The sequence below is a fragment of the Notamacropus eugenii genome, chromosome 3 (genome assembly GCF_028372415.1).
Source record: "Notamacropus eugenii isolate mMacEug1 chromosome 3, mMacEug1.pri_v2, whole genome shotgun sequence".
NCBI lineage: Eukaryota > Metazoa > Chordata > Mammalia > Diprotodontia > Macropodidae > Notamacropus > Notamacropus eugenii.
The window spans coordinates 201,898,780-201,924,256 of NC_092874.1; the positions used below are offsets into that span (position 1 = coordinate 201,898,780).

General features: G+C 38.0%; 1 protein-coding gene across 2 annotated transcripts in view; it reads left to right on the forward strand.

The window, feature by feature from the left end:
* Nucleotides 1-25,477, forward strand: part of CRACR2A (calcium release activated channel regulator 2A) — a 222,323-nt gene that overhangs the window by 162,241 nt on the left and 34,605 nt on the right. For both annotated transcript variants that reach the window (XM_072654002.1, XM_072654003.1), the window contains one exon: nt 7,798-7,892. In XM_072654002.1, coding sequence (XP_072510103.1) covers nt 7,798-7,892 — 95 coding nt within the window. The remainder of the gene's footprint in view (nt 1-7,797; nt 7,893-25,477) is intronic.

Sequence of the window (25,477 nt, forward strand, 5' to 3'; positions counted from 1 at the left end):
GAAGTTTTTGTAGGCATCTCCTGTCCATTGTTGCTATGTGCCCTCTGGGGCTAAGCAGAACGCATCCAGTCTCTCTTCCATGGGAAAGCTGTTTACAGGTTTGAAGACAGCTATCATTTCCCTCCTCGGTCTTTATTTTTTTCCTATTCCAAGCTAAACATCCCTAGTTCATTCATTCAAGAAATTTTTAATTGTCCACAGTGTGCTGGGCACTGTCTAAAGATGCAAAGATAAAAATGAAATACTCTTCCCTTAAGGATCTTTCCAATATACATACTTACGTACACACTTCCATACTGAGACACAAATTAAATACACAGTAATGGGCAGCTAGGTGGTACAGTAGGTAGAATGCTTTGCCTGGCATTCTGTCAGGAAGACTCATCTTCATGAGTTCAGGCTGACCTCAGACAATTACTTACCAGCTGTGTTACCCTGGGCAAGTCAATTAACCCCATTGTTCTCAGCTTCCTTGTCTATAAAATGAGCTGGAGAAGGAAATGGCAAACTACTCCAGAATCTTGCCAAGAAAACCTCAAATGGGGTCAACAGAGTTGGACATAAATGATATAACTGAACAGCAACAAATTTCAGGGAAAAGGGTACTAGACTGGATAGGATTCTTAAGCTGAATTGAGGAATTTGAGTGAACTGATGCAAGAGAGCATTCAAGCCATAAAAGGAATGCTGGAGGATGGTGAAGCCTGTGGAAAAGCACAGAGGAAAGAGATGGCTTGTCAGATATAGGGATTAGCATTGAGTGGGCACCTACTATGTGCCAGGCACTGTTCTATGTGCTTTTTACAAATATGATCTCATCTGATCCTCATCACATCCTTGCAAGGTAGGTGCTATTAGTATCCTCAAGACACTTGTCCAGGGTCACATCAACTAGTAAATATCTAGGGTCAGATATGAACTTAAGTCTTCCTGACTCCAGGCCCAGCCCTCTATCCACCGCATCACCAGCTGCCTCTGCTTGCTACAGTAAGTAGCACAGTATGGGTGGAAAACTAAGTAATACGCAAAAGGGAGAGTAATATGCAAAAATTCTAGAGAGGCTAGATTCAGTTGCAAAGATATTTATAAATCAAACAGAAGAATTTATAATTCCATCCCAATAACAATAGGGAGCCACCCGAGTTTCTTGAGAAGAGGAGAACTATGACCAGTGCTTGAGGAATATAAACTAGACAGTCATGTGGCTGATAGGTTGGGGAGCTTGGAGGGGTAGGGAGATAATTTAAAAGGCTATTGCAATAATTCAGATAAGTAAAAAGAACCTGAAAGAGGGGAAGAAGTGTGTGCCATGAAATGGAGATAAGGATTTAGATGCAACAAATATTAGTAAACTGATTGGGTGTGGGAAATGTTAGAGAGGAAAATGTCAAGGATGTGAACCTGGGTGACTGGCATGATAGTGCTACCTTCAATTAAACTAAGGTAGATAAAAAGAGGGGAGGATTTGAGTAGAAAGATAATGAGTTCTGCCTTGAAAATACTGAGTTGGAGATGCTTATGGGACCTCCAGTTGGAAATGACCATTAAGTAGTTGATGGTGCAGGTCTAGGCTATATGCATAGGTCTGAGAGTTGAGAGAGCTTCTAATTCATTTTTTAATTCTGTGGTTGAACCCTACTGTCTACCTTGCTGTAGCCCCCGAGCCAAACACTATTCCACATTCCTATATCTCTATCTCCTGCATACAGTGGAGTGGAAGTCAGGATTGGGTTCTCTCCCTTTTTTTTTTTTTTTTTTTACCATAAAATGGTGGGATGAGGGCAGGAGCAAGTGTGCTGGTAGGTACTACCACAGCAACTTGAGAATTGTTGAGCACAAATCCATGGCTCTTTGTGATCCTTCTCTAGGTATTCACTGAGCATTCTTCCCAGTTTCATTTAGTTATTTTTTTCTTTTGCTCATTACACGGATCATTCCCTGACTATTCCTTAAAGAGGCCTATTCACTCAATGGGCATTACCTCCCTCTATGTGAATAGCTCAAAAGGTCAAGGTCCTCCACTGCATCCTGGGCCGTCTCCAGGCATCTGGATGAATATCTGGTCACTGGATCCATATGGTTCAGGAGAAGAAAGTGAGGCTGGGGACCTTGCACAGTCCTCCTTCACTCAAAACAAAGTCTAGTGCAGGTCATGTCATTATTTCTCTGGCATTTTCTTCGAAAATGAAGGACTAACACAACAACTGAGCATCCCTTTGATAATAATGTTGTAAATTTTACCACAAAACAAAATCAAGTAAAAAAAACCCTATAGTTGTAGACTCTATCTTCTTTCTTCCCCTTTCAGTTCTGTTGACAGCTTCCATTTCTTTGTGATTTTTCAAAGATTATTGACAAGCTCAACAGTTAAATCCACCAATTCTTTTCAGTATCTTTTAAGATAGTTTGTCTGGGTCTAGTGACCTGAACTCATCGAGGGCTGAAAAGTATTCTTTTACTATCTCCTTATTTATCTTGGATTTTTAGTCATTTTTGTTCTGGTCTTTCCAGTCCAAAATTTTATTTCCAAAGACAAAATAGAAGCATAATTATAATTAATTCTCTTTTTTAATTTATTTATTTTTAGTTTTCAGTTTCAAATTTTCTCTCCATCTCTTCCCTTTGCCCAACCCAAGAAATGGTGTTCTTATTATCCCTTTCCCCAATCTGCCCTCCTTTCTATCACATCTCTCCCTTCTTTCATCCCTTTCCCCTCTATTTTCTTGTAAGGCAAGACAGATTTCTATACCCCTTTACCTATATGTCATATTTTCCAGTTGCATGTAAAAACTGTTTATAACATTCATTTTTAAAATTTTGAGTTCCAATTTCTCTCCCTTTCTCCTTCCCCACCCATCCCCACTGAGAAAGCAAACAATTTGATATAGGTTTTATACATGTGTAGTCAAGCAAAACACTTCCATAATAATCATGATGTAAAAGACTAAATATATTTCCTTCCATTCTATCCTGCCCATTTATTATATTCTCTTTTGACCCTGTCCTTCCTCAGAAGAATTTACTTGTAATTACTCCCTCCTCCCATGTGCCCTCCCTTCTATCAACCTCCCCCCCCACTTATTTCCTTCCCCCCTTCTTTCCTGCATGTTATTCCTACCCTAAGCCAAATCCAATGAGAGTAAGGTTCACTCTTTCCCTCTCACCTACCACCTTTTCCCCTCTATTGAAAAAGCTTTTTCTTGCCTCTTTCATGTGAGATAATTTACTCCATTCTAGTTCTCCCTTTGTCTTTCTTCCAATATATTCCTCTCTCACCCGTTATTTTTATTATTTTAGATATCATCCCTTCATATTCAACTCACTCTTTGCCCTCTCTCTATATGTATATAATCCTTCCAATTTCCCTAATATTGAGAAAAGTCTCAAAAGGTACAAATATTATCTTTCTATGTAGGAATTTTACAGTTCAGCTTTAGTAAATCCCTTATGATTTCTCTTTCCTGCTTACCTTTTCATGCTTCCTTGTTTTTGAAAGTCAAATTTTCTATTCAACTCTGGTCTTTTCATCAAGAATGCCTGAAAGTCCTCTATTTCATTGAATGCCCATTTTTTCCCCCTGAAGTATTATACTCAGTTTTGCTGGGTAGATGATTATTGGTTTTAATTCTAGCTCCTTTGACCTCTGGAGTGTCAGAAGCCCTATGATCCCTTAATGTAGAAGCTGCTAGATCTTGTGTTATCCTGATTGTGTTTCCACAATACTTTTCTTTCTGGCTGCTTGCAATATTTTCTCCTTGACCTGGGAGCTCTGAAATTTGGCTACAATATTCCTTGGGGCAGCTGGGTGATGCAATGGATAGAACACCAGTGTAGGAGTCAGGAGGACCTGAGTTCAAATCTCACCTCAGACATTTGACAGTCACTAGCTGTGTGACCTTGGGCAAGTCATTAACCCCAATTGCCTCATCCTGGGTCATCTCTAGTCATCCTGATGAATATCTGGTCACTGGATTCAGATGGCTCTGGAGGAGAAGTGAGGCTGGTGACCTGCTCAGGCTTCCCTCACTCAAAACAAAATCAAGTGCAAGTCATGTCATTGTTTCTCTGATGGCATGGTCTTCTTCAGCAATGAAGGACGAACACACAATATTCCTAGGAATTTTCCTTTTGGGATCTCATTCAGAAGGTGAACGGTGGATTCTTTCAATATCTATTTTACCCTCTGGTTCTAGAATATCAGGGCAGTTTTCCTTGATAATTTCTTAAAAATGATGTCTAGGCTCGTTTTTTGATCATGGCTTTCAGGTAGTCTAATAATTTTTAAATTGTCTCTCCTGGATCTATTTTCCAGGTCAGTTGTTTTTCCAGTGAGATATTTCATATTGTCTGCTATTTTTTCATTCCTTTGGTTTTGTTTTATAATTTCTTGATTTTTCATAAAGTCATTAGCTTCCATCTGCTCCATTCTAATCTTTAAGGAATTATTTTCTTCAATGAGCTTTTGGACCACCTTTTCCATCTGGCCAATTCTGCTTTTTAAGACATTCTTTTCCTCATTGGCTTTTTGATCTTTTTTTTGCCATTTGGATTAGTCTTTTTTTAAGGGGCTATTTTCTTCAGCATTTTTGGGTCCCCTTTAGCAAGCAGTTGACTTGTTTTTCATGATTTTCTTGCATCACTTTCATTTCTCTTCCCAATTTTTGTTCTACTTCTCTTATTTAATTTTTAAAATCCTTCTTGAGCTCTTCCATGGCCTGAGACCAATTAACATTTTTCTTGGAGGCTTTGGAAGTAGAAGCTTTGACTTCATTGTCTTCTTCTGTTTGCATGTTTTGGTCTTCCTTGTCACCCAAGTAAGATTCTATAGTCTGATTCTTTTTCCAGTTTTTGCTCATTTCTCCTCCAGTTATTTGACTTTTGATCTCTTTGTCAAGGTAATTCTCTGCTTCCAGTGGGGGTAAGGGGACTGTACTGTCAGCCGCTTGATCTCCCAACAACTTGTGGGTCTAGAGCTCCAGAAACAGCCACTGCCTCTGCCCGTGTTGCTGCTGTTGCAGGCTCCTTTACCCCCTCTGTAGCCCTGGGCCTGGTGCCAGACCACTCTACTCAATCACACAGGTCTGACAGGTTTTTTCCACTGACCTTCCAATATGTCTTCAGTGTTTTGGAATTGTGAAGTCTGGAAACCACCACAGGTGCCAGAGATTCAGTCCCCCAAGGCCTGCTCAGGTCCCATCTGTGCTGGTGCGGCCTACACTGGATTGCGCTCTGCTCCCAGCACGGTGCAATAGACACTTCCCATCAGCCTTCTAGGTTGTCTTGGGCTAGAGATTTGCTTCACTCCGTCATTCTGTGGGTTCTGCAGCTCCAGAATTTATTTAGAGTCATTTTTACAGGTCTTTGACTAAGCTTGGGGGAGAGTTCTAGCAAGTCCCTGCTTCTAGTCTGCCATCTTGGCTCTATCCCAAAATTATAATTAATTCTTGCTTCTTTCAAAAGTCCGTTATCATTTCCCTTTCCACTTGAGTAGGAGTTCTTTCCCTTCTTTGATTCTTCCTTTAAAAAATGAAACTTAAAAAAAGAACTTTTAAAATAGTTTCCTTACCAATTCATTCTGGGCCTTAGAGTTCCTGACACTATACCATGTTGTTTCATTCATTCTTCCTGACCTACCCCTACTGCCTCTCCTATAGATATCCTTTTAAAAGTCTAAGTTATAAATAGTTTCTCATTTTCTTAAGAATTTCCTTCTTCAGAGTTTCCCATCTTTCTTGAGTTGATTGTCCCTATGTAATTTTGTTAATAGCATCTTGCCCACTTATTTGCTGAATCCTTTGAAATTTGTTCTCCGAAAATTTAGGGTACTTGTCAAGCTACTCTTTTCTTTCTTTTCCTTCTATATCCCAAATTCCAAGATGGAGTGACCACTCTCCCCTCAAGGATCCATCATTATCCCAGCAACCAATTCCTGGAGAAAAGTCAGACAGTTTTCTCGCATTATTTCTTACATTAAAAGTTCAGGTCTTTTTGATTTATGTTTTTCTAGGAGATCTGTGATCTTTTAAATATCTCTGTATATTCTGTCTTCAACATCAATATGTTTTGCTTATAAAGAGAAACTATGTTCTTTTAACATTTTTGCTTTTTACTTCTCTTATTGCAGATTTACCTTATCTTCTGTATACTTGTATTCCCAATTGTTATGTCTTTTGTATCTTGAAGAAATTTGCCACAATTTATTCAAGATTTTCCATTTTGTCTGATATTTCTGCCATGTAGGCTATAAGTTTTGCTTTAAAGATTCTTATTCTCTCTTGAACTATTTAGGAATATCCTACTGGGGATCTATGTCCTCTTGGAAATGTACAAGATTCATTTTCCTTTGCCTCAAAATATTTATTTAAAGGCATTTTTACTCATTTGGATGATCTAGAAGTCATCTTTCCTTCTGCTACTGTCTTCCCTTTTCATTTATCTTCTTGTGCTGTTGTCTTCCTCCTAAGAACTTGGGTACATTCAATCATGTTTTCCTTTTATTCTCCTGTTGCTTACTTTCTGACTCTTTCCCCTTTGAGGTAGACAAGGGTAGAACCTCAAAATTGACTCAGTCCCTTTACCAAGTGATTTCTGTGGGTGGGGAGAATTGGCCCCTGCTAGATGCCAATCCCCTTTCCTTCACTCCTGAAGCAGCACCCCTCCACACACACACACACACACACACACACACACACACACACACACACACACACACACACATTGGTGTCCTTCTCCTGATCCTTCTTTAGTTCTGTGGCTGAATGCTACTGAAGAATAGCACACCTCCATTCTCCTATATCCCCTACGCCTCATAGTGGAATGGGAGGCAGAGTTGAGGCCATCTGCTTTGTGTCACAAAATGGTGGTTTAATTGATGCTACCCTGTCAGAATGCCAGGTTGTTGTAGAAGGTAATGCTGACTAAGCACACTAGGGGTTAGGGATTAGTTTTTCAGCTGCTAAGCCATCAGATTGTTATTTTGTTGAGACTCTTAGTGTCTTAACTTTTGGAGGCAATTGTTATTATTTTACCTCTTATGCAAAATTCTTATTTTAGGGAGCCTTCTCTTTCTTTTCTTTTCTTTCCTATCTTCTAACCTTTTGATACAGATTATTCTCTTCTGATACTTTTTCTTCTTTTTAAATCTCTAGGCTTTTCTTTCATTTTTTTTTAAAAAAGAAACACTTCATTAGGCATGACAGCATGAAGAGTGAAAAGGTATTCCTTGAATACGTTTAGATTCTCCTTTGGTAGGGAGATCATCCTACCCTTTGAAAAAAGTAACTTGACTATAGTAAAATGAGAAGAATCATGTCATCATTATAAGTCATTATAAATTCTCCTTGCTGTCCTTTCTTACTGGAATGAAGTTCTTTAGTCTTCTGTCTCTCTTTTTGTCAGTTTCTATAGCCAACTCCAATGGTGAGCTATTTTGGCAAAAATGACTGTTGGCTCACCAGTCGAGATTTCCTAAGTCCCAAGTCAGAAAAAGAATTCCTTTTTTGGTTAAGGATCTTATTCTCTCTTACCTTCTTTAAAATGCAAATACTTTCTAACCTCCATATTATGAATGAATTTACAGGATAGGGTGAAAGAATGAAGAACTAGCATAAGGACAAGAAGCCTAGCATTGAAGAATATGTTAAAAGGGGAAAAAAGAATAGAAAAGGGGGACATTAGGACAAGTACAATCTAAAGCATAGTAGGCCATAAGGCCAGGTCTAAAATAGAGTAAACACTTTTAGGAGTTTGGAGCAAAGTCAAAAGCTCTGACCTCAAGATCTTTCTTTGTTTCCATAGAAAGATAAAGCAGCAACCACATCAAAAGCAATCTGGAAGCAAAGATCTGGCTCTATCATAGGAAAATATGTGGATGGAAAAGGTATCCCTAGACGGTAAGTACCATGTACGAAAATGGACAAATCCTGGTCCCAGTCACATAACTTCAATGGTCTGCAGTGTTTTTCATCAGGAAAATGATGAAAGTGAACTAAATAATGAGTGTTGTATAGTGGAAAGAATGCTGGATTTTAGGGCAGAAGACTAGAGTTGATAACTTGACTTTGCAATTTACTAGCTCTGTGAATTTGGGCAACCTCTTTAAACTCTCTCAAGCTCATGTACAAATGGAGGGAGTTATTCTAAATGGCCCCTAAAAGACACCTTCTATCTAGAAATCATTGATTCTACTATTCTTCCAACCTTATAAATTTATATATGGTATGTTTCAAAACCTACTAGTATGTAAGCTCCTTGAGGGCAAGTATTACATCATTTTTGTCTTTGTATTTATTCCCAACATTTGGAACATGTTTGAATATGCTAGTTGCTTAAAATATTTGTTTAAATTGAATTGAATTAACTTTTCTGGGCATTAGTTTTGTCAAACATAAAATGGGAGTAAAAATGCCTATTCCATATAGATCACAAAGTTGACGATGAGGATTAATTAAGATAACACATATAAAGTGCTTTTGTAATTGTAAATGTAACCTATGATTAAAATATAATACCTTAAAATATTAAATGTGTTACATTGTAAATGTAAGCTAAGATACCATCGTCATTATCATTATGATAGACCACTCCCCTAGTGGTATGGCACTGTTTACCACCTGTGATCATTCCTTTCCTCTCATCTTCAATACTCATTCATAACTCACTCAGAATTATGTGATGTGATAGTCAGAGTGGAGAGGTGGTTGGCAGAAATAATTGACCTCCTGTCCAACCCAATGAGTAAATACATGTCCATGATGCTGTTGCACAGAATTTCTGCTGCTATTTCCTCATGTTGTAGAACAATTCCTTGAACCCTGAGCAGATATCCAACCATGCTTTGTGATAGTTATACTCTACCTTATACCTTGAAGAAGAAAACAGACAATGAAGCAACTAAACAGGGGAATATGACACAATACAATATGATAAACATGTATCGAGCACCTACTATGTGCTAGGCATTGTGCTAACCACTGGGGATACAAATAAAAAGAGAGGTTGTCACTGTCCTCAAAGAACATACAATCTAATGGGGAAAGAAAAGCAGAGAGTATCCTGAACAGGGCTATGATGATAATGGTGGAATTAAAACCAAGCAGAGCAGCTGGTGGAAGATGAAGGGATTGCTGGGATTTTGAGCCATTTATAAAGGGCGGCTATGGGAGGAGTTTTTTCTCTGCCTTTCAGCCCTCCAATGGGAGGCAGAAGCAACTGAGTTCTCAATGAATTATGATTCCAAAGCTGAAGCAGTCTTCATGATGATGAGCTTCCTGGGGATAAGTTTGTCCTGGAGATGGAATTGTGAGGGAAGGACATAATGATGATACAAGTATCAAAACCAACTAATGGGAAATGATGTGGAGAATGGAGAAAGAAAATAGAATTATGAACAGGAAAGGAAAGAGGAGATAGAGAAGCTAGGGGAAGGAGGAGAAAAGAGACAGAAGAGAATAGTAATAGCATTTTCTTGATCTGAAGATAGCCTTCCCCTCAAGAAAATCTATCCTGTATAAAATCTGACGGCAGCCTATAATCAGTGTTAATTTTCAGAACTTTTATAAAAAATTTCATAAAGATCTTATCATTTGAACTGCAGCTTTGGTTTGAGGTATCCTGTGTTTAGACCAATGTGGTAGCATCCCTTTGCATAACATTTTAGTTTGTAATATTGATTTTGTTCATCCTTTGCTCTCAAAGAAAGCCAGTGACATCACAAGAGTGACATCTTGACTTGCTCCTGAATTGGAAATAATTGTGGGAGAGCTGTGCAAAGTCATCATCCTCTCTCTGTCCCCCAGAGGCAGGATAACAACAGTTTATAATCCTCCTCATATCAACGTCATCACCGTCATCAAACCAGCCTTTACATAGTACTATAAGATATGTAAAATATTTTACAGTTTCAATCCTCACAATAACCCTGAGAGGTATGTGCTATAATTATCTCCATTTTATAGATGAGGAAACTGAGGCAGACAGATGAAGTGACAACCTACCTCTCAGGGTTATGAGGATCGTGAGATAATTAAATATAAAGAGTTAGCACAGTACCTGACACATAGTAGGTGCTACATAAATGTTACCTATTATTATTATTGTCCAGTACTGCACAACTAGTAAGTGTCTGAGGCTGTATTTAAATTCAGGCTTTCCTGAGTCTAAACCCAGTGTTCATCCACAGCATGGAGCAGGTGATAGACCTGAAAGAGCACTGAATTAGCATCAGAGGACTGAAGTTCAGTCTAATTCTGCTTACTTTCTTACCTATATATCTTTGAGAAAATCACTTACTCTCTCCTGCCCTCAATTTCATGATTAATGGAATAAAGGAGGGGAACCTTCTGATCTCTGACGAGTCTTCTAGCCCTCAGCTCTGTGATTTTAACAGTAATAACAATAACATAATAACCCTGCACAATGTAAGCAGGTCAGATATCATCTCCCTTTTACAGATAAGCCTTAAATTACTTGCACAGGATTGCTTAGACAGAATGTGAAATCAAACTGTAGTCCAGTGGAGCGGAGAATGATCCAGATGTGAAGTCAGAAGACCCCGATTTGAAACTTGTCTCTGTTATTTACTCATTATCTGGTCTTGGGTTAAATGCTTTCATTTCTCTGAGCCACAGTTTCTTCATCTGTAAAATGTAAGAATTAGATTTAAAACTGCAAGGTCCCTTGCAGTTTTAAATCTAAATGAACCCATATGAACCCTAACTTTTTACAAGAATGTGAGAAGTAGAAGAAATAAAGCAGATTAGAAATTGCACTTGACTGAAGTTCCATCATCTGTCAAACAAGACTATGTTCAGTCATTACAAGGGAGGGCAGAGGAAAGGAGGAGGTTCATTAAATAACCCAATGGAATCTCCAATTCTGAACCTCTTCTTGAAAGTGAAAGCAGGGCAAGGGCATGACACATAATTCCAGTGAGTCATCTTTAATTAACTCAAAGGTAACCTATTTTGCTGCTACTGGCATACAGTGTGACTGAACTTGATTCCCTGAAGGACTGGCTCATTGCTTATCCACAAAGGAAGTCAGCCAATGACTTTTTCTTTTTGCCAAAGCTTTTTTTCCCCAGCCACATAGAAGAACAAAGTAAATACAGAGAGCTAGAAGGAAACAATCTAACTTAAGTGCTCTAAATTATGAGGAATCATGCAGCGTGGAGCCAACCTAATGGAGTAGAAATCTAAAATCCTAGAATCCAGAACAATGAATTCTAGTTGTCCCTGTGCAACTAACAGGTTGTATGATATGGAACAAATCACTTCATCTATCAGGGCCTTGGCTTTATCACATGAGAAACAAGAGGGGTTTATTATGCATCACAGTAAACATTTCCTAAATGCCTAATTTGAGCAAGGCAGTGTGCAAGGCTCAACATTTCAGAAGATATTGGTTTGGAAGGTACATCAGCAAGGACCATAACATACACAGAAGGGTCTACTGTACAGGTTCTCAGATCTGCTTTTCTAAAAGGAAAGCAACTTTTGAGGGGTCAGCAATCACTTTAATCTAGCACATGTATCATTCACTTAGGTCAGGGGAAAAAGCACCCTGAACTTCAGAGAAAATACAAACAGAGAAACAAAGATCAACCAACAGACAGGGCTTCCAACTGTTTGAGCATAAGCAACACACACATCACAGACCAGCAGGCAGATGCAACTGTCTGACCATTACATACATACATAGTTACCAGAGAGAGAAGCACCAACATCTGGGTTTTCAAAGCTGGGGAACTCCTTAGCAGCTGCCCAGAGTCTCATTTTGCCAAACAAAAACTTCCAATGAGTAAGCCCCAAAGGAAAACCTCACCTCAGAGTATTTATACAGTTTTCAGAGTCAGAGGGCATCACAACCATTGAGAACCAGTGCCTCATTAGAAAATTAATAAAAAAGTGTGGGCCTCCTCTAATCAAGCTTCCCTTAATGGGCAGGCCCATTAATGGGCAGGGAAGATCTTTAACTCTCATTAACTTAGTATTACAGAAGGTGCCTTGGAGGTCATTAAATCTAACCTGTACTGGAATCTTCTCTGTAACAACTCCAACAGTTGATGATCCAACCTTCACTTGGAGACCTCTATCTCCACTTTGGACCAACTCTAGTTGTTAGGGAATTTTTCCTTTTTTGTAAGTGAAATCTAACCACTTATTGCTCCTAGTTCTGCCCTCAGGGACTAAGAAAGTTTAATTCTTCTTCCTTGAGACAGTCTTTCAAACACTTGGACTGTTCTTGGGTCCCCACTCCACTCCCTACCCTTTAGTCTTCTGTTCTCCCTGTTAGACATACTTAATTACTCAAAATTATTATTATTAAAAGCTTTAAACTAAATTTTTTTTCTAAAGCAGAGGTTTTTAAGCTGGGGTCCACAGATCCAAATCCTTGGAAAGATTTCAGGGAGTTCATGAAGTTAGATTAAAAAAAATTGCATTGCAATCATAATTATAATAGCGTTTATATAGTGCTGTAAGATTTAAAAAGCGAATGTTATCTCATCTTATCCTCTCATCAACCCCGATTTGTAGACACTATTATTGTCCCCATTTCACGTATGAGGAAATGGAAGCAAACAGAGATTAGGTGACTTGCCCAGGGTTACACAGCTAAGCGTCTGAAGTTAGATTTGACCTCAGGTCTTCTTTACTCCAGGTCTGGCACACTATCTCTTCCTTTAGCTAGGTGTCTCATTATTAACATGTCTGACATCTTTATTTTCACTAGCTTCTAACTAGAATTTAACATTCTATTCAGTTAAGAATATTATTCTGGATTATTTTGAGAAATGATCCATAGACTTCACAGACTGCTAAAAGGATCTATCACACACACACACACAAAAATTAAAAATACTTACTCTAGGGTCCTTTCCAGCTACCACATGCTATGAATATTATTCTACAAAAGCACAACTATGTAAAGTAAAGATGATGCAATAGGGTCCTCACTCATGCAGCCCATAAATTATAACTTTGGACCAAACATCTTCGACTCTACTTTCTGCAAATGCTAATTAACTGTGAAGAAAAAACTGATAGGTTTCTATTGATAAGTATTAAGTCATTACATGCTCCTTTCATGCATGTGCACATATCTGAATTTCAGCATGGGGAAGTTTGCCAGGTCACAAGTTTCCCACTGTTACTGGTGATGAGTATTGTGAAGAACACAACCTCTCCATGCCTTAAAAGATAGTCCTCCTGAATTGTTTTGAAAAGAAAGACAAAGTCATCATTGGGTGACCAACTTTCTGATGAAACCTTTTTGAAACTTAGCAGGGCTTGTCTCCAAATGAAGCAGCACATAGCTCATCATAAGATATAGAACTTGTGTTCTGTTAGCATAGCCTTCAAAAACCTAAGGTCAACATGACACCAAGATGAGATGCCAGGAGATTACAACAAGGTCTGATTAGTATGAATAATTCCCATTATTTGAGGTTAAGATTATGTAAAATATGGTAACTGGCTCTAGCTCAATGGAAATACAGAGTTCAAATTAGAATGATATCACTCATGGATTCATTATTTTCACTAATCAATCAAGACCTACCTGCTTAATGGAAATTATTATTTAAAGAAATAAAAAAATTAGTCCATACCTTTGATATCATCCACACATGGAACCATCAATGAGGAAAGTAGCTCTACCAAAGTAGAACAATTAAGAAGAACCAGTTGTGCAGACCAGGGTCACACAATCAATAAGTGTCAGAGGTGAGACTTCAGCCTGGGTTGTCCTCTCCTATGCCACATCACCTTTTGAGATTTCTGTTGGACACTTAAACATTTTTAGACACCAATGAATGGAAATGGATTTCTCCAGTGAGGTGGCACAGCTAGGGGACACAGTGGCTATAATCTTAGACATGGAATCAGTAAGATCCGAGTTCAAATCAGGCCTCAGTTGCTTACCAGCTGTGTGACACTGAACAAGGCACTTAATATCTCTGCTTCATTTTCCTTATCTGTAAAATGGAGATTAATAATAGCACCTCGCTCACAAGGGTATTGTGAGAATCAAATGAGATATTTCGAAAGTGCTTTGCATGCTTAAAGTACTATATAAGTGCTAGCCATTATCATCATTACCATTATCGTTTCCTTCATACCTACTTCTCCTCCAGCGAGAGCCTGTCTGAGTGAAAGATGAACAGCAGTTAATATTTAGAAACAAGAAGGAACAATTATAAATTCATTAGTTGGAATGTCAGCAATTGAATTGGCAGAATTGTTTTGAAAGTGAGGTGAATGAAAAGCCTGAGAGACAACGTTTCTGGGTAATTAATAATCAATTTAATTTAATAACCAACTTATTAATTAGGCTAGATGATAATCAGCAATTGATGGTCAATGATTTCTCTCTATTTCTCTCTATAACCAAAGACCACTAAAGGAGACCCTGAATACTTTAAATATTTTTTGACAGGGAATGCCTCCGTCAGGAGAAATCAACCCTGATTGGTGAACAGTTGATGAGGGGGTGGATTATTAATTATATTAATGAGGAGGTAGGCTGAAAGTTTTCAGCTCCTCCTGTTGAGAATGTGACTTGATCATGAGACTCACCCAACTCCAGCAATCTGGACAGAGGAATCCATCTCTACCCTGATGACTCTGCTTGGTTTTTTCCTTCTTGAACTGGGTTACCCTAAACTCTGGGTTTGGGGTAGGGAAGCATGACTCAATGCTTTACAGCTGGAATTCACCTAGATTAGATTTTGTTTACACTTTAAACAGAAGTTAGGTCTAGTTGAGCAGGGTCCTGCCCAAGATGGAGGAGCATGTTCTCAGAGGATTTAGTCTATCTCGTCTATCAGAAATGTGTTTCAGAGGTTGACTGACTGACCTGTCAGGGCTGGTCCTTGAATGAGGAAATAGGAAAAGAAAAACCTGGAACCCAATCTAATAATTAGATATTCATATAATAGAAAAAATAATCACTTCTCTCATTCCCACTTTGATTCTTTTGAGAGAAACAGCTTCCTCTCTGAAACACTAATTGGTATGACAAATGCTTCATCAGGGATTTTTAACTAAGGGGTTTATATGGGAAACAATGTGAAAGGAAGGAGAGAGACAGACTGATACATTGAGATGGGCCAATGGGAATAGTCTTTTTTGGCAAACAGACTTTATAGAGAAAAAGGCACATAGAGAAGAAGTAAATAGTAAAAATGTAAAATTGCCCATTTCATTGGTCCATCATATCTTAAGGCTCAGACTTCTCATCCCATCCAGCTATCTGGTTACTTGAAAACGTCTCGTGATGTAGTTTTCTGATCTAGTGGTTTCTCCTCCTAGACATTCTGGAATGAACGGGACTTCAGAACAATTTCTGGTGGATTTCCTTCTTTGTGAATATCACTTATAAAAATGGGTCTTGATAGCATTTTAATTTTACTTTGCCAGTAACCAGGTCAGGGAGTGCAAGCTAGGTCAAGCCTTATGCCTCTACTTTTAGAAAATTCTGAAGCCATTTTTTATATTTGGCATGTATAACTATTTAATCTTCTCTATTTATTTAAGCAAAATTTTCACCAAAAAACAAATTTTCACTTTACTATTTATTTCACTATTTACTCTAGTTATTTTCTTTTAGCTCTTCATTCCCCTCTTAGGGGAATGAAATTCTGCTAAAAAACTAATAACAGAGTAATTTTTTATGAGAAGTTAATTTCTAATATAAGAATGAATTCATTTACAGGTTGCTAGATTAAGTTCAATTGTAACAAAAGGTTCTGAGATGGGATGTATAAATACATGAAGTAATCAATTTCAAATTAGTGCATGTCAAATAAACTGTTTATAATTAAACATTTTCAATTATTAACCATGTTCAAATTAATAATACTGAGTAAGATTGGAAATCTCTTTAAGACAACACAAGATAGACTGTAAACCATTCTTTAAAGATAACTAATTTATTTTGCCGAAGTTCTGTTCATTAACACACAACAAAAAACAATTACATTAACCTCACTAAATAACAGATTTATTTCTTGTTTTCATAAATCTTGACATGATTTTCTAATTATCCCCATACCATTGTGAGAGAGTAAAGCAAACTATCTTCTACCAGAAAATATAAATAGTAACAGGCAGATGATAAGGATAAATACTTATCTACTTGTTTAGGATATAGAAAGGACTAAAATTCTAGGCTAAATAGTTCAAATCTTATGCCTGCATCTTATTATAGTAGCTTAGATGTATTCCAGTATTAGCCTATATTAAATATGAATTTCTCTTGGTAGGTAGACTCCCAAGTATTTTATATTGTGTATAGTTATTTTAAATGAAACTTCTCTTATCTATTGCTGCTCAACTTTGTTGGTCATATATAGAAATGCTGATGATTTGTGTGGATTTATTTTGTCTCCTTCAGCTTAAGGAGTTTGATCTGATGCTGGCAGGGTGTGGTCAGTTTCCCCAGGCAGAAGCCTTCAGGTTTTCATAGGAGTTAATTAAATAATTCTTAATTTGAACAATATGAGGAAATGTTTATGAGCATATATGGTAGTCACAGTTCACAGTAACCAATAATTTTACCATAACCAAAATTTACAGTGTTTAATTTATAATATAGGCTTCCTATAGACCATCCTGAAAGGTGGATGGCCATGACTAACCAGATACTTCTCTGATCTTACTGTTAAAAACTAAAGCCAAAGCTGAAACTCATTCTTAGGACAGTTTAGCCTAGTAGTTAAAGACTGATTTTTTTTTTTTTTTAGGAATAAAATCTTTTCCTTTTTAATTTCTCGTTCTTAACTAAAATCAAATCACTGTACTTTAACCTGAGCATGGGACTAGATTTTTAAAGTCTTAAAATATTGACACCCTACTCAGTTGTCAAGCAAGTACTTAATGCTTTCCTTTAAATCTAGTAATATTTTAGAACTCTGTCTTTCATAGATGAGGACATTTTAGAAGGTTCCTTGCTATGCCAACTTTAGAGAAAACCTTCATAAGTCTCCCATATTTCTAAAGAGTTTTTAAAAACATATTTACATCAGGCTTTTAACAATCAAATCCATAACCCAAAAGAATTAAAGAAGAGTTCACTTTTCTAACAATGTTTCTAAAACAATGAATTATCAGATTAATGTTAGGCATTATCTTTATATATGTTACAAGTAACTGGAGTAACTTGGATTAAAACCACATAGCTAAGAAGTTTTCTAATATAGTGTAATAATATTAAATTTCACTTAAAATGAGACTAGAATAAATTCAATTGCACCTGGATCTATTTTCCCAAATATAGAACTGCAGTTTATAATTTCAATTTCTATTTTGCATTATTTATTCTAAGTGTTGCATATTATAGGATTCACTATTTCTCACTAATCCATTGCCAACAATTTTAAAAGTGACAGCGTATGAAATTTTAATTATTACACTTAGGAACTTAGGAATTTGATAAGGATCTCTTATCAAATTTCTTCTAACCCTCCATAACTTTGTACTGAGTATTTCCTCCATTACTTTAGCACATATAATAATAATAATTGGTACCTTATTACAACCTTACTTTCCCAAGTGATATACTTAATTTCAACCCAGGTGGTTTTCTTCATTGACCCGCATATATCACAATTATACATGTTACAACTTGATTAGTTACAACTCAGGTATTCTCTAATAGGCCACAGGTTCTTCACCAGGATTCAGTGAAAGGGCCAACTTGAGGACCTAGGGGGCTACATGTGGCCTCAAGGCCACAAGCTCCCACCCCTGCTTTAGATCAAAAGCTCCACATCTCTCTCATTCTCCCAAAACAGGAGATCAAAACTGTTGTAGTCTAGGGGTGCTGAAATTCAAGGGCAAAGGGCATGGGTGTGCCTTAAAAGAATTTGACTCGTCTTCTTTCAATCAGAGACAAGGTTTATTGAAAAACCACTTGGGGTGGGTAAGATTTTAAGAATCTGCACATTTGTGGTGTTTGTATTGACAAGCAAGCCAGATTTTAAGAATCTGAACAATTTAATTGGGGAGTAGGGGAAAAGATGAACCTTTTATACAGTAAGACTGTGGGAAGATCAGGATGTTATCCAGGAGTGGACAATGGCCTGGGGTGACAGGGAGGTAACAGAGAAGGGTTCTGAATGTGATTAAGGGTAAGAAATATCCTGGGGTGGTCTAGAAGTAATCAACAGTGAAGGGCTGCGCTGGGTCAGAGGTAACAGAAAATGAAGGGGCGGGCACAATGAAAGGATGGTGGAAAGAATTACTGTACTGAGCAATGCCGGGGATCTGGACTGGGAAAGTCCAGGGGCTTTTCCTTTCTGGAGTCCAGATTCCAAAGACATGATCTTTTCCTTTAAGGGATTCAGATCTCATCCCCATCAAAACCCTGCATTGTCTGTTCCTAAGTTCCAATATAGGAAAAATTTTGTGGGAGAAATCCTTTTTTAAAAATCCATTAAGTTTTGGTTTTTTTTGTTTTTTGTTGTTTTGGCAGTTAACAAAAACTTGTAAAGAGGCTTGTTGAAGTCCAAGAGTAGGTTCCTGGATTCTCCCCTCCCTGGTAACAGCTGATCTGTTATGCGAAGCAGTTTTCTTAATTAAATCATACTTACTTTCTTCATTTTTTCTGCTTACTTTTCACTTTTCAGAATCTGGAGAGAATGAATAATAATTCATAACTAGCCTTAAATCTTTTAAAGTTTGATAATTAAAAGAGCCATCACTGGGCCACAGTGATTCTCCAGCTGAATTAGTTGTTATCTAGATCAGAGGTTACAGAACTTAAATCACTTTTTTTATCCCTAGCTCAATGGGGAATTCTCCCTTTTCACATGTTATGAGTTTTCTGAGGGAGTTCCTTTAGGTACACTCTTTTTGCTGTGGTTGGCTCCTATCATATGTGTGTGTGTGTGTTTGCGTGTGTGTGTATGTATACATATATGTGTGTATGTGTATTTTAAAATCCCCAGTACATGTCCTTTCTTACTGTTTCAAGAATCCCTGCCACTGGCCAAGTGACTTAAGTGACTATCCATGAATCTCAGTTCAGATAGTGATCTGCTCTCTAAAATCAAAGGTAGAAGACATAGAATAAAGAATTTTCCTTCACCAGTCCTTGTCTCCAGCTGGGTGCAGAGTCAAGCTAAACTGAGATAGATTCTGCATTTGGTCTGAGATCTTAACTCCTAGCAGTTTAGAGCTGAAGGCAGGTTGTGTTTGTCCTTTGTTCTCGAAGAGGACCAAGACCTCAGGGAGATGATGACATGACTTGCAGTTGACTTTGATTTGAGGGAGGGAAGGCAGGTAGGTGGTTGCTATTGTCAATCCCTCCCACCCCCCCAAAAAAAATTCCTTCTCAGACTGTACTTACAAATCTGCAAACTTGTATAAATTGAGGGGAAGGTCTCCCTTCCCTGTCTGTCTCTTGATTGTGGCCATAATCAAGACAGTGATTTTTTTTTTCAGTTTTCTCTTTACTTTTACCCTTTAAACTTAAAACATAGATAACACAGTAAAAGGAATGCCTTCAGGCAAAGTCTTACTGAGCTACCGCTTCTCTCTGCTCTTTGCAATTGAAGTTGATCTTGCAAATCAGTCTAGAAACACTCAGAGACAATAAACCACAAAATACAAACTCAGACCACAACGTCTTAGGGACCAAAAATTAAAGTTCAGATAAAAATTACTTCTCCTGCTTCTTACTCTGCTTAATACAATTTCTTTTTCACTCAGAATAAAAATACTTTATTACTTTCTCTACTGAAGGAGATCCTTTAATATGTATTCTCAAAAACCTGACAGACAGGATTGTAACTTCAGAAAGTTTATATTCTCACAGCAATGCCTCAGTTTCCTTTTTGAAAACCTAGTCCTGCAAGAAATTTTCAGAGTATGCTGTTTATTACGACACAGATTGGGTTATATGGATGGACACCCCTAAAATACCCCGAGTTTCCTAGGTGGCACCTCAGTAATTTTATGTGCACAAATTTTCTCTCAATTTATCCCCATAGCCCACAGGAGGAAACCTCTTTCAATAGAATGTGTTTGATTGACATAACCATGCTGCTTTTGAGAGTGAAAATTAGAAGGCTGCAGCCCAAAGAAAACAACACTTAAAGGCATAGATCACATAAACTTCCCCAGAGAAGATCTAACCACTGCTAAAAGAGTCAAATCATAGTCAGAGTTCTGATAGAAAGTTCCCCCTTGTGGACAAATTTTCCACTTGAGCCGAAAAAGATATAGGGGAGTTTCCTCTGATAAGAATCTGGGGTGCAGAACTCTGATTCCTTCATGATGGTTCCAAACTGAGATGACTGAAAAGCCCAAGAGACAGAGTATCCGGGTAATTAATAATCAATGTATTAATTAGGCTAGCTGATAATAAATTGAGGGTCAGTGGATTTTCTCCATAACCAGACACTCCTAATGGAGTGATTTGTTTTTTGACAGGGAATGCCCCTGACAGGAAAAATCAACCCTGACTGGTGAATAATTAATGAGGGGGTGGGCATATTAATGAGGAGATGAACTAGAAGTCTTTAGCTCCTCCTGCCGAGAATGTGGTTTGATCACGAGTCTCAGCTGTCTCCAGCCAACTGGACCAAGGAATCCATCTCCACCTGGAACACCCTGGTTGGTTTCTCTTTCATCAGCTGAGTTACCCTAAACTTCGGTGAGGGGTGGGGTGGGGGGACATAGCTCAATGCTTTAGAGCTGGAATTCACCTAGATTAGATTCTGTTTATATTCCAAATCTAAGTAAGGTTTTCTAGTTGAGTCTGGAGAAGCATATTCCTGGGAGAATTTGGGCAATCTCATCTACCAGCAGTGTCCTTCAGAGACTGACAAGTCAGCCTAGAGGGGACGGTCCTTGAAAGAGGAAAAGGAAAAAGAAAAGCCTGGACCCCACTTTAATAACTGGTTATTAATATAATAAAAAGGTGGTCACTTCTCTCAAAGGTTTGTTTTGAATGCTGTTTATGGGTCAGATCTATGAACTTTGTGATCCTAGTCAAGTCATTTTCAGTGCTTTAGGCAGGTCTCCAAAACTCTTAGGTTCTGGAGAAGGTGCCAGTCTGACTCCAAGGCAAGATCACACAGGTTCATTTCCCTATCCCTATTCCTAAAGCCATTAGTGCCCATAAGAAAATGAAAATGTTCGAATTTTCCATATATTTTGGTTTTTTAATAGTTTTTACAACCAAATTATATCTTTGTTTCAGAATTTTTAAGAATATCTAAGCAGTTATCTGGTCCACCCCCTTTTGTTTTATAGATGAGGAAACTGAAGTCCAAGGAAATGACTCCATTTACTAAAGCTCACCTAGCTGATAATTAAACCAATACCACTTAATTCCTAGGCTGGTGCTCATTTCTCCAAAGCATAGGCTCATCTCCTGAGTGCTGACACTTGCAATCTAAGGCAGTCTAACTTAAACTATTGTTCTTAACAGAAGTGTGAATCAGTTACATATTAATTATATATACATTATATAATATATATTAATTTTTTCGGCCATGTTGTAGATGGTGTCTACAGTTTGTCTACAGTAGTAATGTATATCGTGTGTCAGGGGTGGGAGAAAAAGGAGTGTGTTATGATTACTATATATTTTATAATCATGTATCATATAACATACATCTATTATACATTACAGATGTATATTACATACCTTGGATATCCCTCCTTCATTTTCTCATCTGCCCTGTTACATCCTTTCCCTCCTTCATGCTTTTTCTCTCTCATACTCTTGGTCTTTGAGTCCTTATATCACAAAATGTAGAAATCTCAGACATCTTCTAAGTTAGGGGCTCTTAACCTGAGACCCACTAACATCTTTTTCATAACTATATTTCAATCTAATTTTCTTTGTAACACTACACATTTTATTTTACACATCTAAAAAATTACTATGGAAAGGGATCCACAAAGGAAAGGGAAGGGAAGGCACTTATTTAGTGCCAGATACTTTTCTAAGTCCTTTTTAGAAATTGTATCTCATTTGGGATAGGCCTCTGCAGGTTGCCAAAAGAATTCATGACACACAAAAAAAATAAGAACCCCTGCTTTAGTCCAACTCCCTAATTTTACATATGAGAAAACTGAAGGACAAGAAAGTAAAGTAATTTGCCCAGAGTTACCCACCTGGTTCTTAGCAGAGTCAGGGATAGAAACCTGGTCTTCTAACTCCCAGTCAAGTGTAACACATTCTTGATTTAAACGTCCTATATACCCCCACCTTCTTCAATTCATAGTTTCTCTCTGTGCACAAAACCCCGTGGTATCCTTTCCAGGAGCAACAAGAAATGTCTTCAGGCTTATGATAAATCTCCAAAGCACAAACTGTTTTGGTCGCACTTATATTTATCATTATTATTAACTGCTACTACTATTACTACTACTAACTGTTAATTAGTTAGTACTATTAATTAGTTTCTACAAGTATTAATTACTAGTCACTACTACTACTACTCCTGTTATTGCGCTTTTATAGAGCACTTTAAATTTTTTCTTAAGCACTTTACATATATTATCTTATTTTATTCTTACAACAACCCCGGGAGGTGTTGTTGTCATCTCTTTTTTGCAGATGAAAAAACTGAGGCAGACAGAGGTTGTGACCAAGGTCACACAGCTGGTGTCCGTTAGAAGGATTTGAACTCAATATTTTCTGACACCAAGTTCAGCATTCTATTTATTACCAGGCCATCTAGTGCCTCTTCCCAGTACCAGCCTTAGTTAGCTTCCTTCTAGTGTTGCCTCTACTAACTGAGACTCATGGGTAACCTAGAGCAATTATACTCAATGTTCCTGCCTATCTTCTTCCCTCTTTCCCTCCCAACCTGGAGTCTTATGGAGGAAATAAACTGAAAGGGAACAGAGGAAAATAAGATGCAGATTTTAAGTGCTGGTGTCTAGCATCTCTTTGGTCCCTGGACCATTCTCAATCACAAGACTGCCCCCCGAGCCCAGCAGAGCTTCTGTATATAACATGGAATCTCGGTGTTACTAATATTCCATTCTCAGAACTAACCACCCACTTGGCAGCCTAGAAAATAGCCCCCCTGCCTACTTGCCTGTGGTACACTGTGATTTGTGCCAAGCAGCTGAACATTCGCTGCCTGCATAATGAAGTTCAATTCTAGAACTGAAATCTGCTACCTCTCCCTCAAATCAAAACTGACTTTGGCATGGATGGCCTTAGTTGTTTGCCATTTTCAGGCCAGGGCAGGGTTCAAATTCAGGTCCAGGGGTTCAGTTTTGATCTCTGACCTAAGGTTATAGCTCCCCATAAATCCCAAAGAGACTGCTCTTGGTTCTTCTGTCATATCTGCTTTCCCCAAGGTTTTATTTCTGAGAGGTGGTCTTGTTTGTGCAAATGGTCAGCCCAGAGCTATATGGCTAGTAAAGAAGGCATTCCCCACCCCACCTCTTCAGAATTTTAGAATCAGAGGATTTAGTCACTGCCAACAACATTGAAAACCATCTAATGCATGAGTTCTTGACCTGTATGTGTGTGTAATAGAGCCCACTGGCAGTCTGGTTAAGCCTATGGACCACTTTTCAGAATGTTGCTGCTCAGTCACTTCAGTGGTGTCTGACTCTTTGTCCATTTGGAGCTTTTTTTTTGGCAAAAATACTGCAGTGATTCGCCTTTTCCTTCTCCAGCTCATTTTACAAATGAGGAAACTGAGGTAAATGCTTTTACATGTCATGCCCAGTGATGCAGAATTAGCACCCATCTGAGGCCAGATTTAAATTCAGGGAGATGAGTCTTGCTGACTTGCAGGCCTAATACTCTAACCACTGTACCACCCGGCTGCCCTTCTCAGAATAACATTTTTTTGTTCTTTATTTTTTTCATTAACAAACAAACTTTTATTTCTTCTATCAGCTATTACAAGATTTGTATTTTGGTAGGTTGCTTAATCAGTCTTTAATATAAATCAAGATGGTCAGGTGGAATACTTTTTTTTTTTTTCAAATGTATTTATGTGTTTTCAATTTTCAACCATCACTTCCATAAATTTAAAATTTTTCTCCCCTCCCTCCCCAAGACAGCATGTAATCTTACATGGGTTTTACAATACCTCCTTATTAAATATATCTTCACATTAGTCATGTTGCATAGAAGAATTAAAAGGAATGGGAGAAAACATGAGCAAAAAACGAAACAAAAGCACACATAACAAGAGAGAAAATAGTCCACTTCATTCTGCATTCCGACTTGATAGTTTTTTCTCTGGATGTGGATGGCATTTTGCATTATGAGTCCTTTGGGAATGTTTTAGGTCCTTCCCTTGCTAAGCCTATTAGCAACAGTCCTTGCACACTGTGGCTGTTGCTGTGTATAATGTTCTCCTGGTTCTGTTCATTTCACTCAGCATCAGTTCATATAAGTCTATCCAGGTTCTTCAGAATAGCACTTTTTAAGTGCATTAAAAAAACAAACAAACAAAAAAACACCTAGTTAGGATTACAAAAGGAACCAATAATACTGAAATAATTGTTAAACTATTTTTTTTAAGTTCACAGACCTTACATTATAAGTCACTCATGACTTTGAATCATTGATTAAATACAATCCTATCTTTAATTCCTCAAATGAGGAAACTGTGACCTAGAGAGACAAAATGGCTTGCCTAATAGTTCAGGACTCGTATCCCACAATGTTGCGTCCAGTGCTCTTTCTACTACTGCATCCCCAAAGTGCCTTCTATTTCTGTACCAATAACTTGAATGGTCATAGAGCAAAAAGAGCAGTACTTTGAGTCAGGAAGTCCTAGGCTTAAGTGTTGCCTTGGACACATAATGAATGTATAACCCCCTGATTGCAAATGATTTAATCTCTGGGTACCCCAAGCAACTCTTTTAAGACTCAAAAGTTTCAGAGTAGCTCTTGGGATGCCCTGATAGAGAAGGTTTCTTCACTTCCAGCTCATAGGCATAAAACAATACAATAATTCATTATCTTTCCTGGCCTAAACCCTCGCCTCATTTTATCTTCCCAGGTAGAGTGGGCAGCTCCATCCTCCCAGTCCCTCAGGTTGTCCTGACTGTCTCTCACCCCCCATATCTAAAGTGGTGCAAAGACCTGTCAATCTTACCTTTTCAACATCTCTCAAGAGTCCTCTTCTATCTTCTGACACTATCACTTCTCTGTTACTGGCCCTTATCTCCTCACATCTCTATTGCAATAGCCAGCTGCTAAGAATGCCTACTTCAGGTCCAACCCATCTTCCATTTAGCCACTAAAGTGATTTTCCTGAAACACATCTCCAATCATATTACCCCCTATTCAATAAATTCCAGTGGCTTCCTATTACTTATAGGATCAAATATGAAATTCTCTATTCAGCCTTCAGTGCTCTTTATAACCTTGCCCCTTTTTGCCTTTCCTCGTCTTCTTACATACCTGGATACCATGATCCAGTGACACTGGTCTCTTGGCTGATTCCTGAACCACTCAGTTTCTCTTCCTGAGACATTTT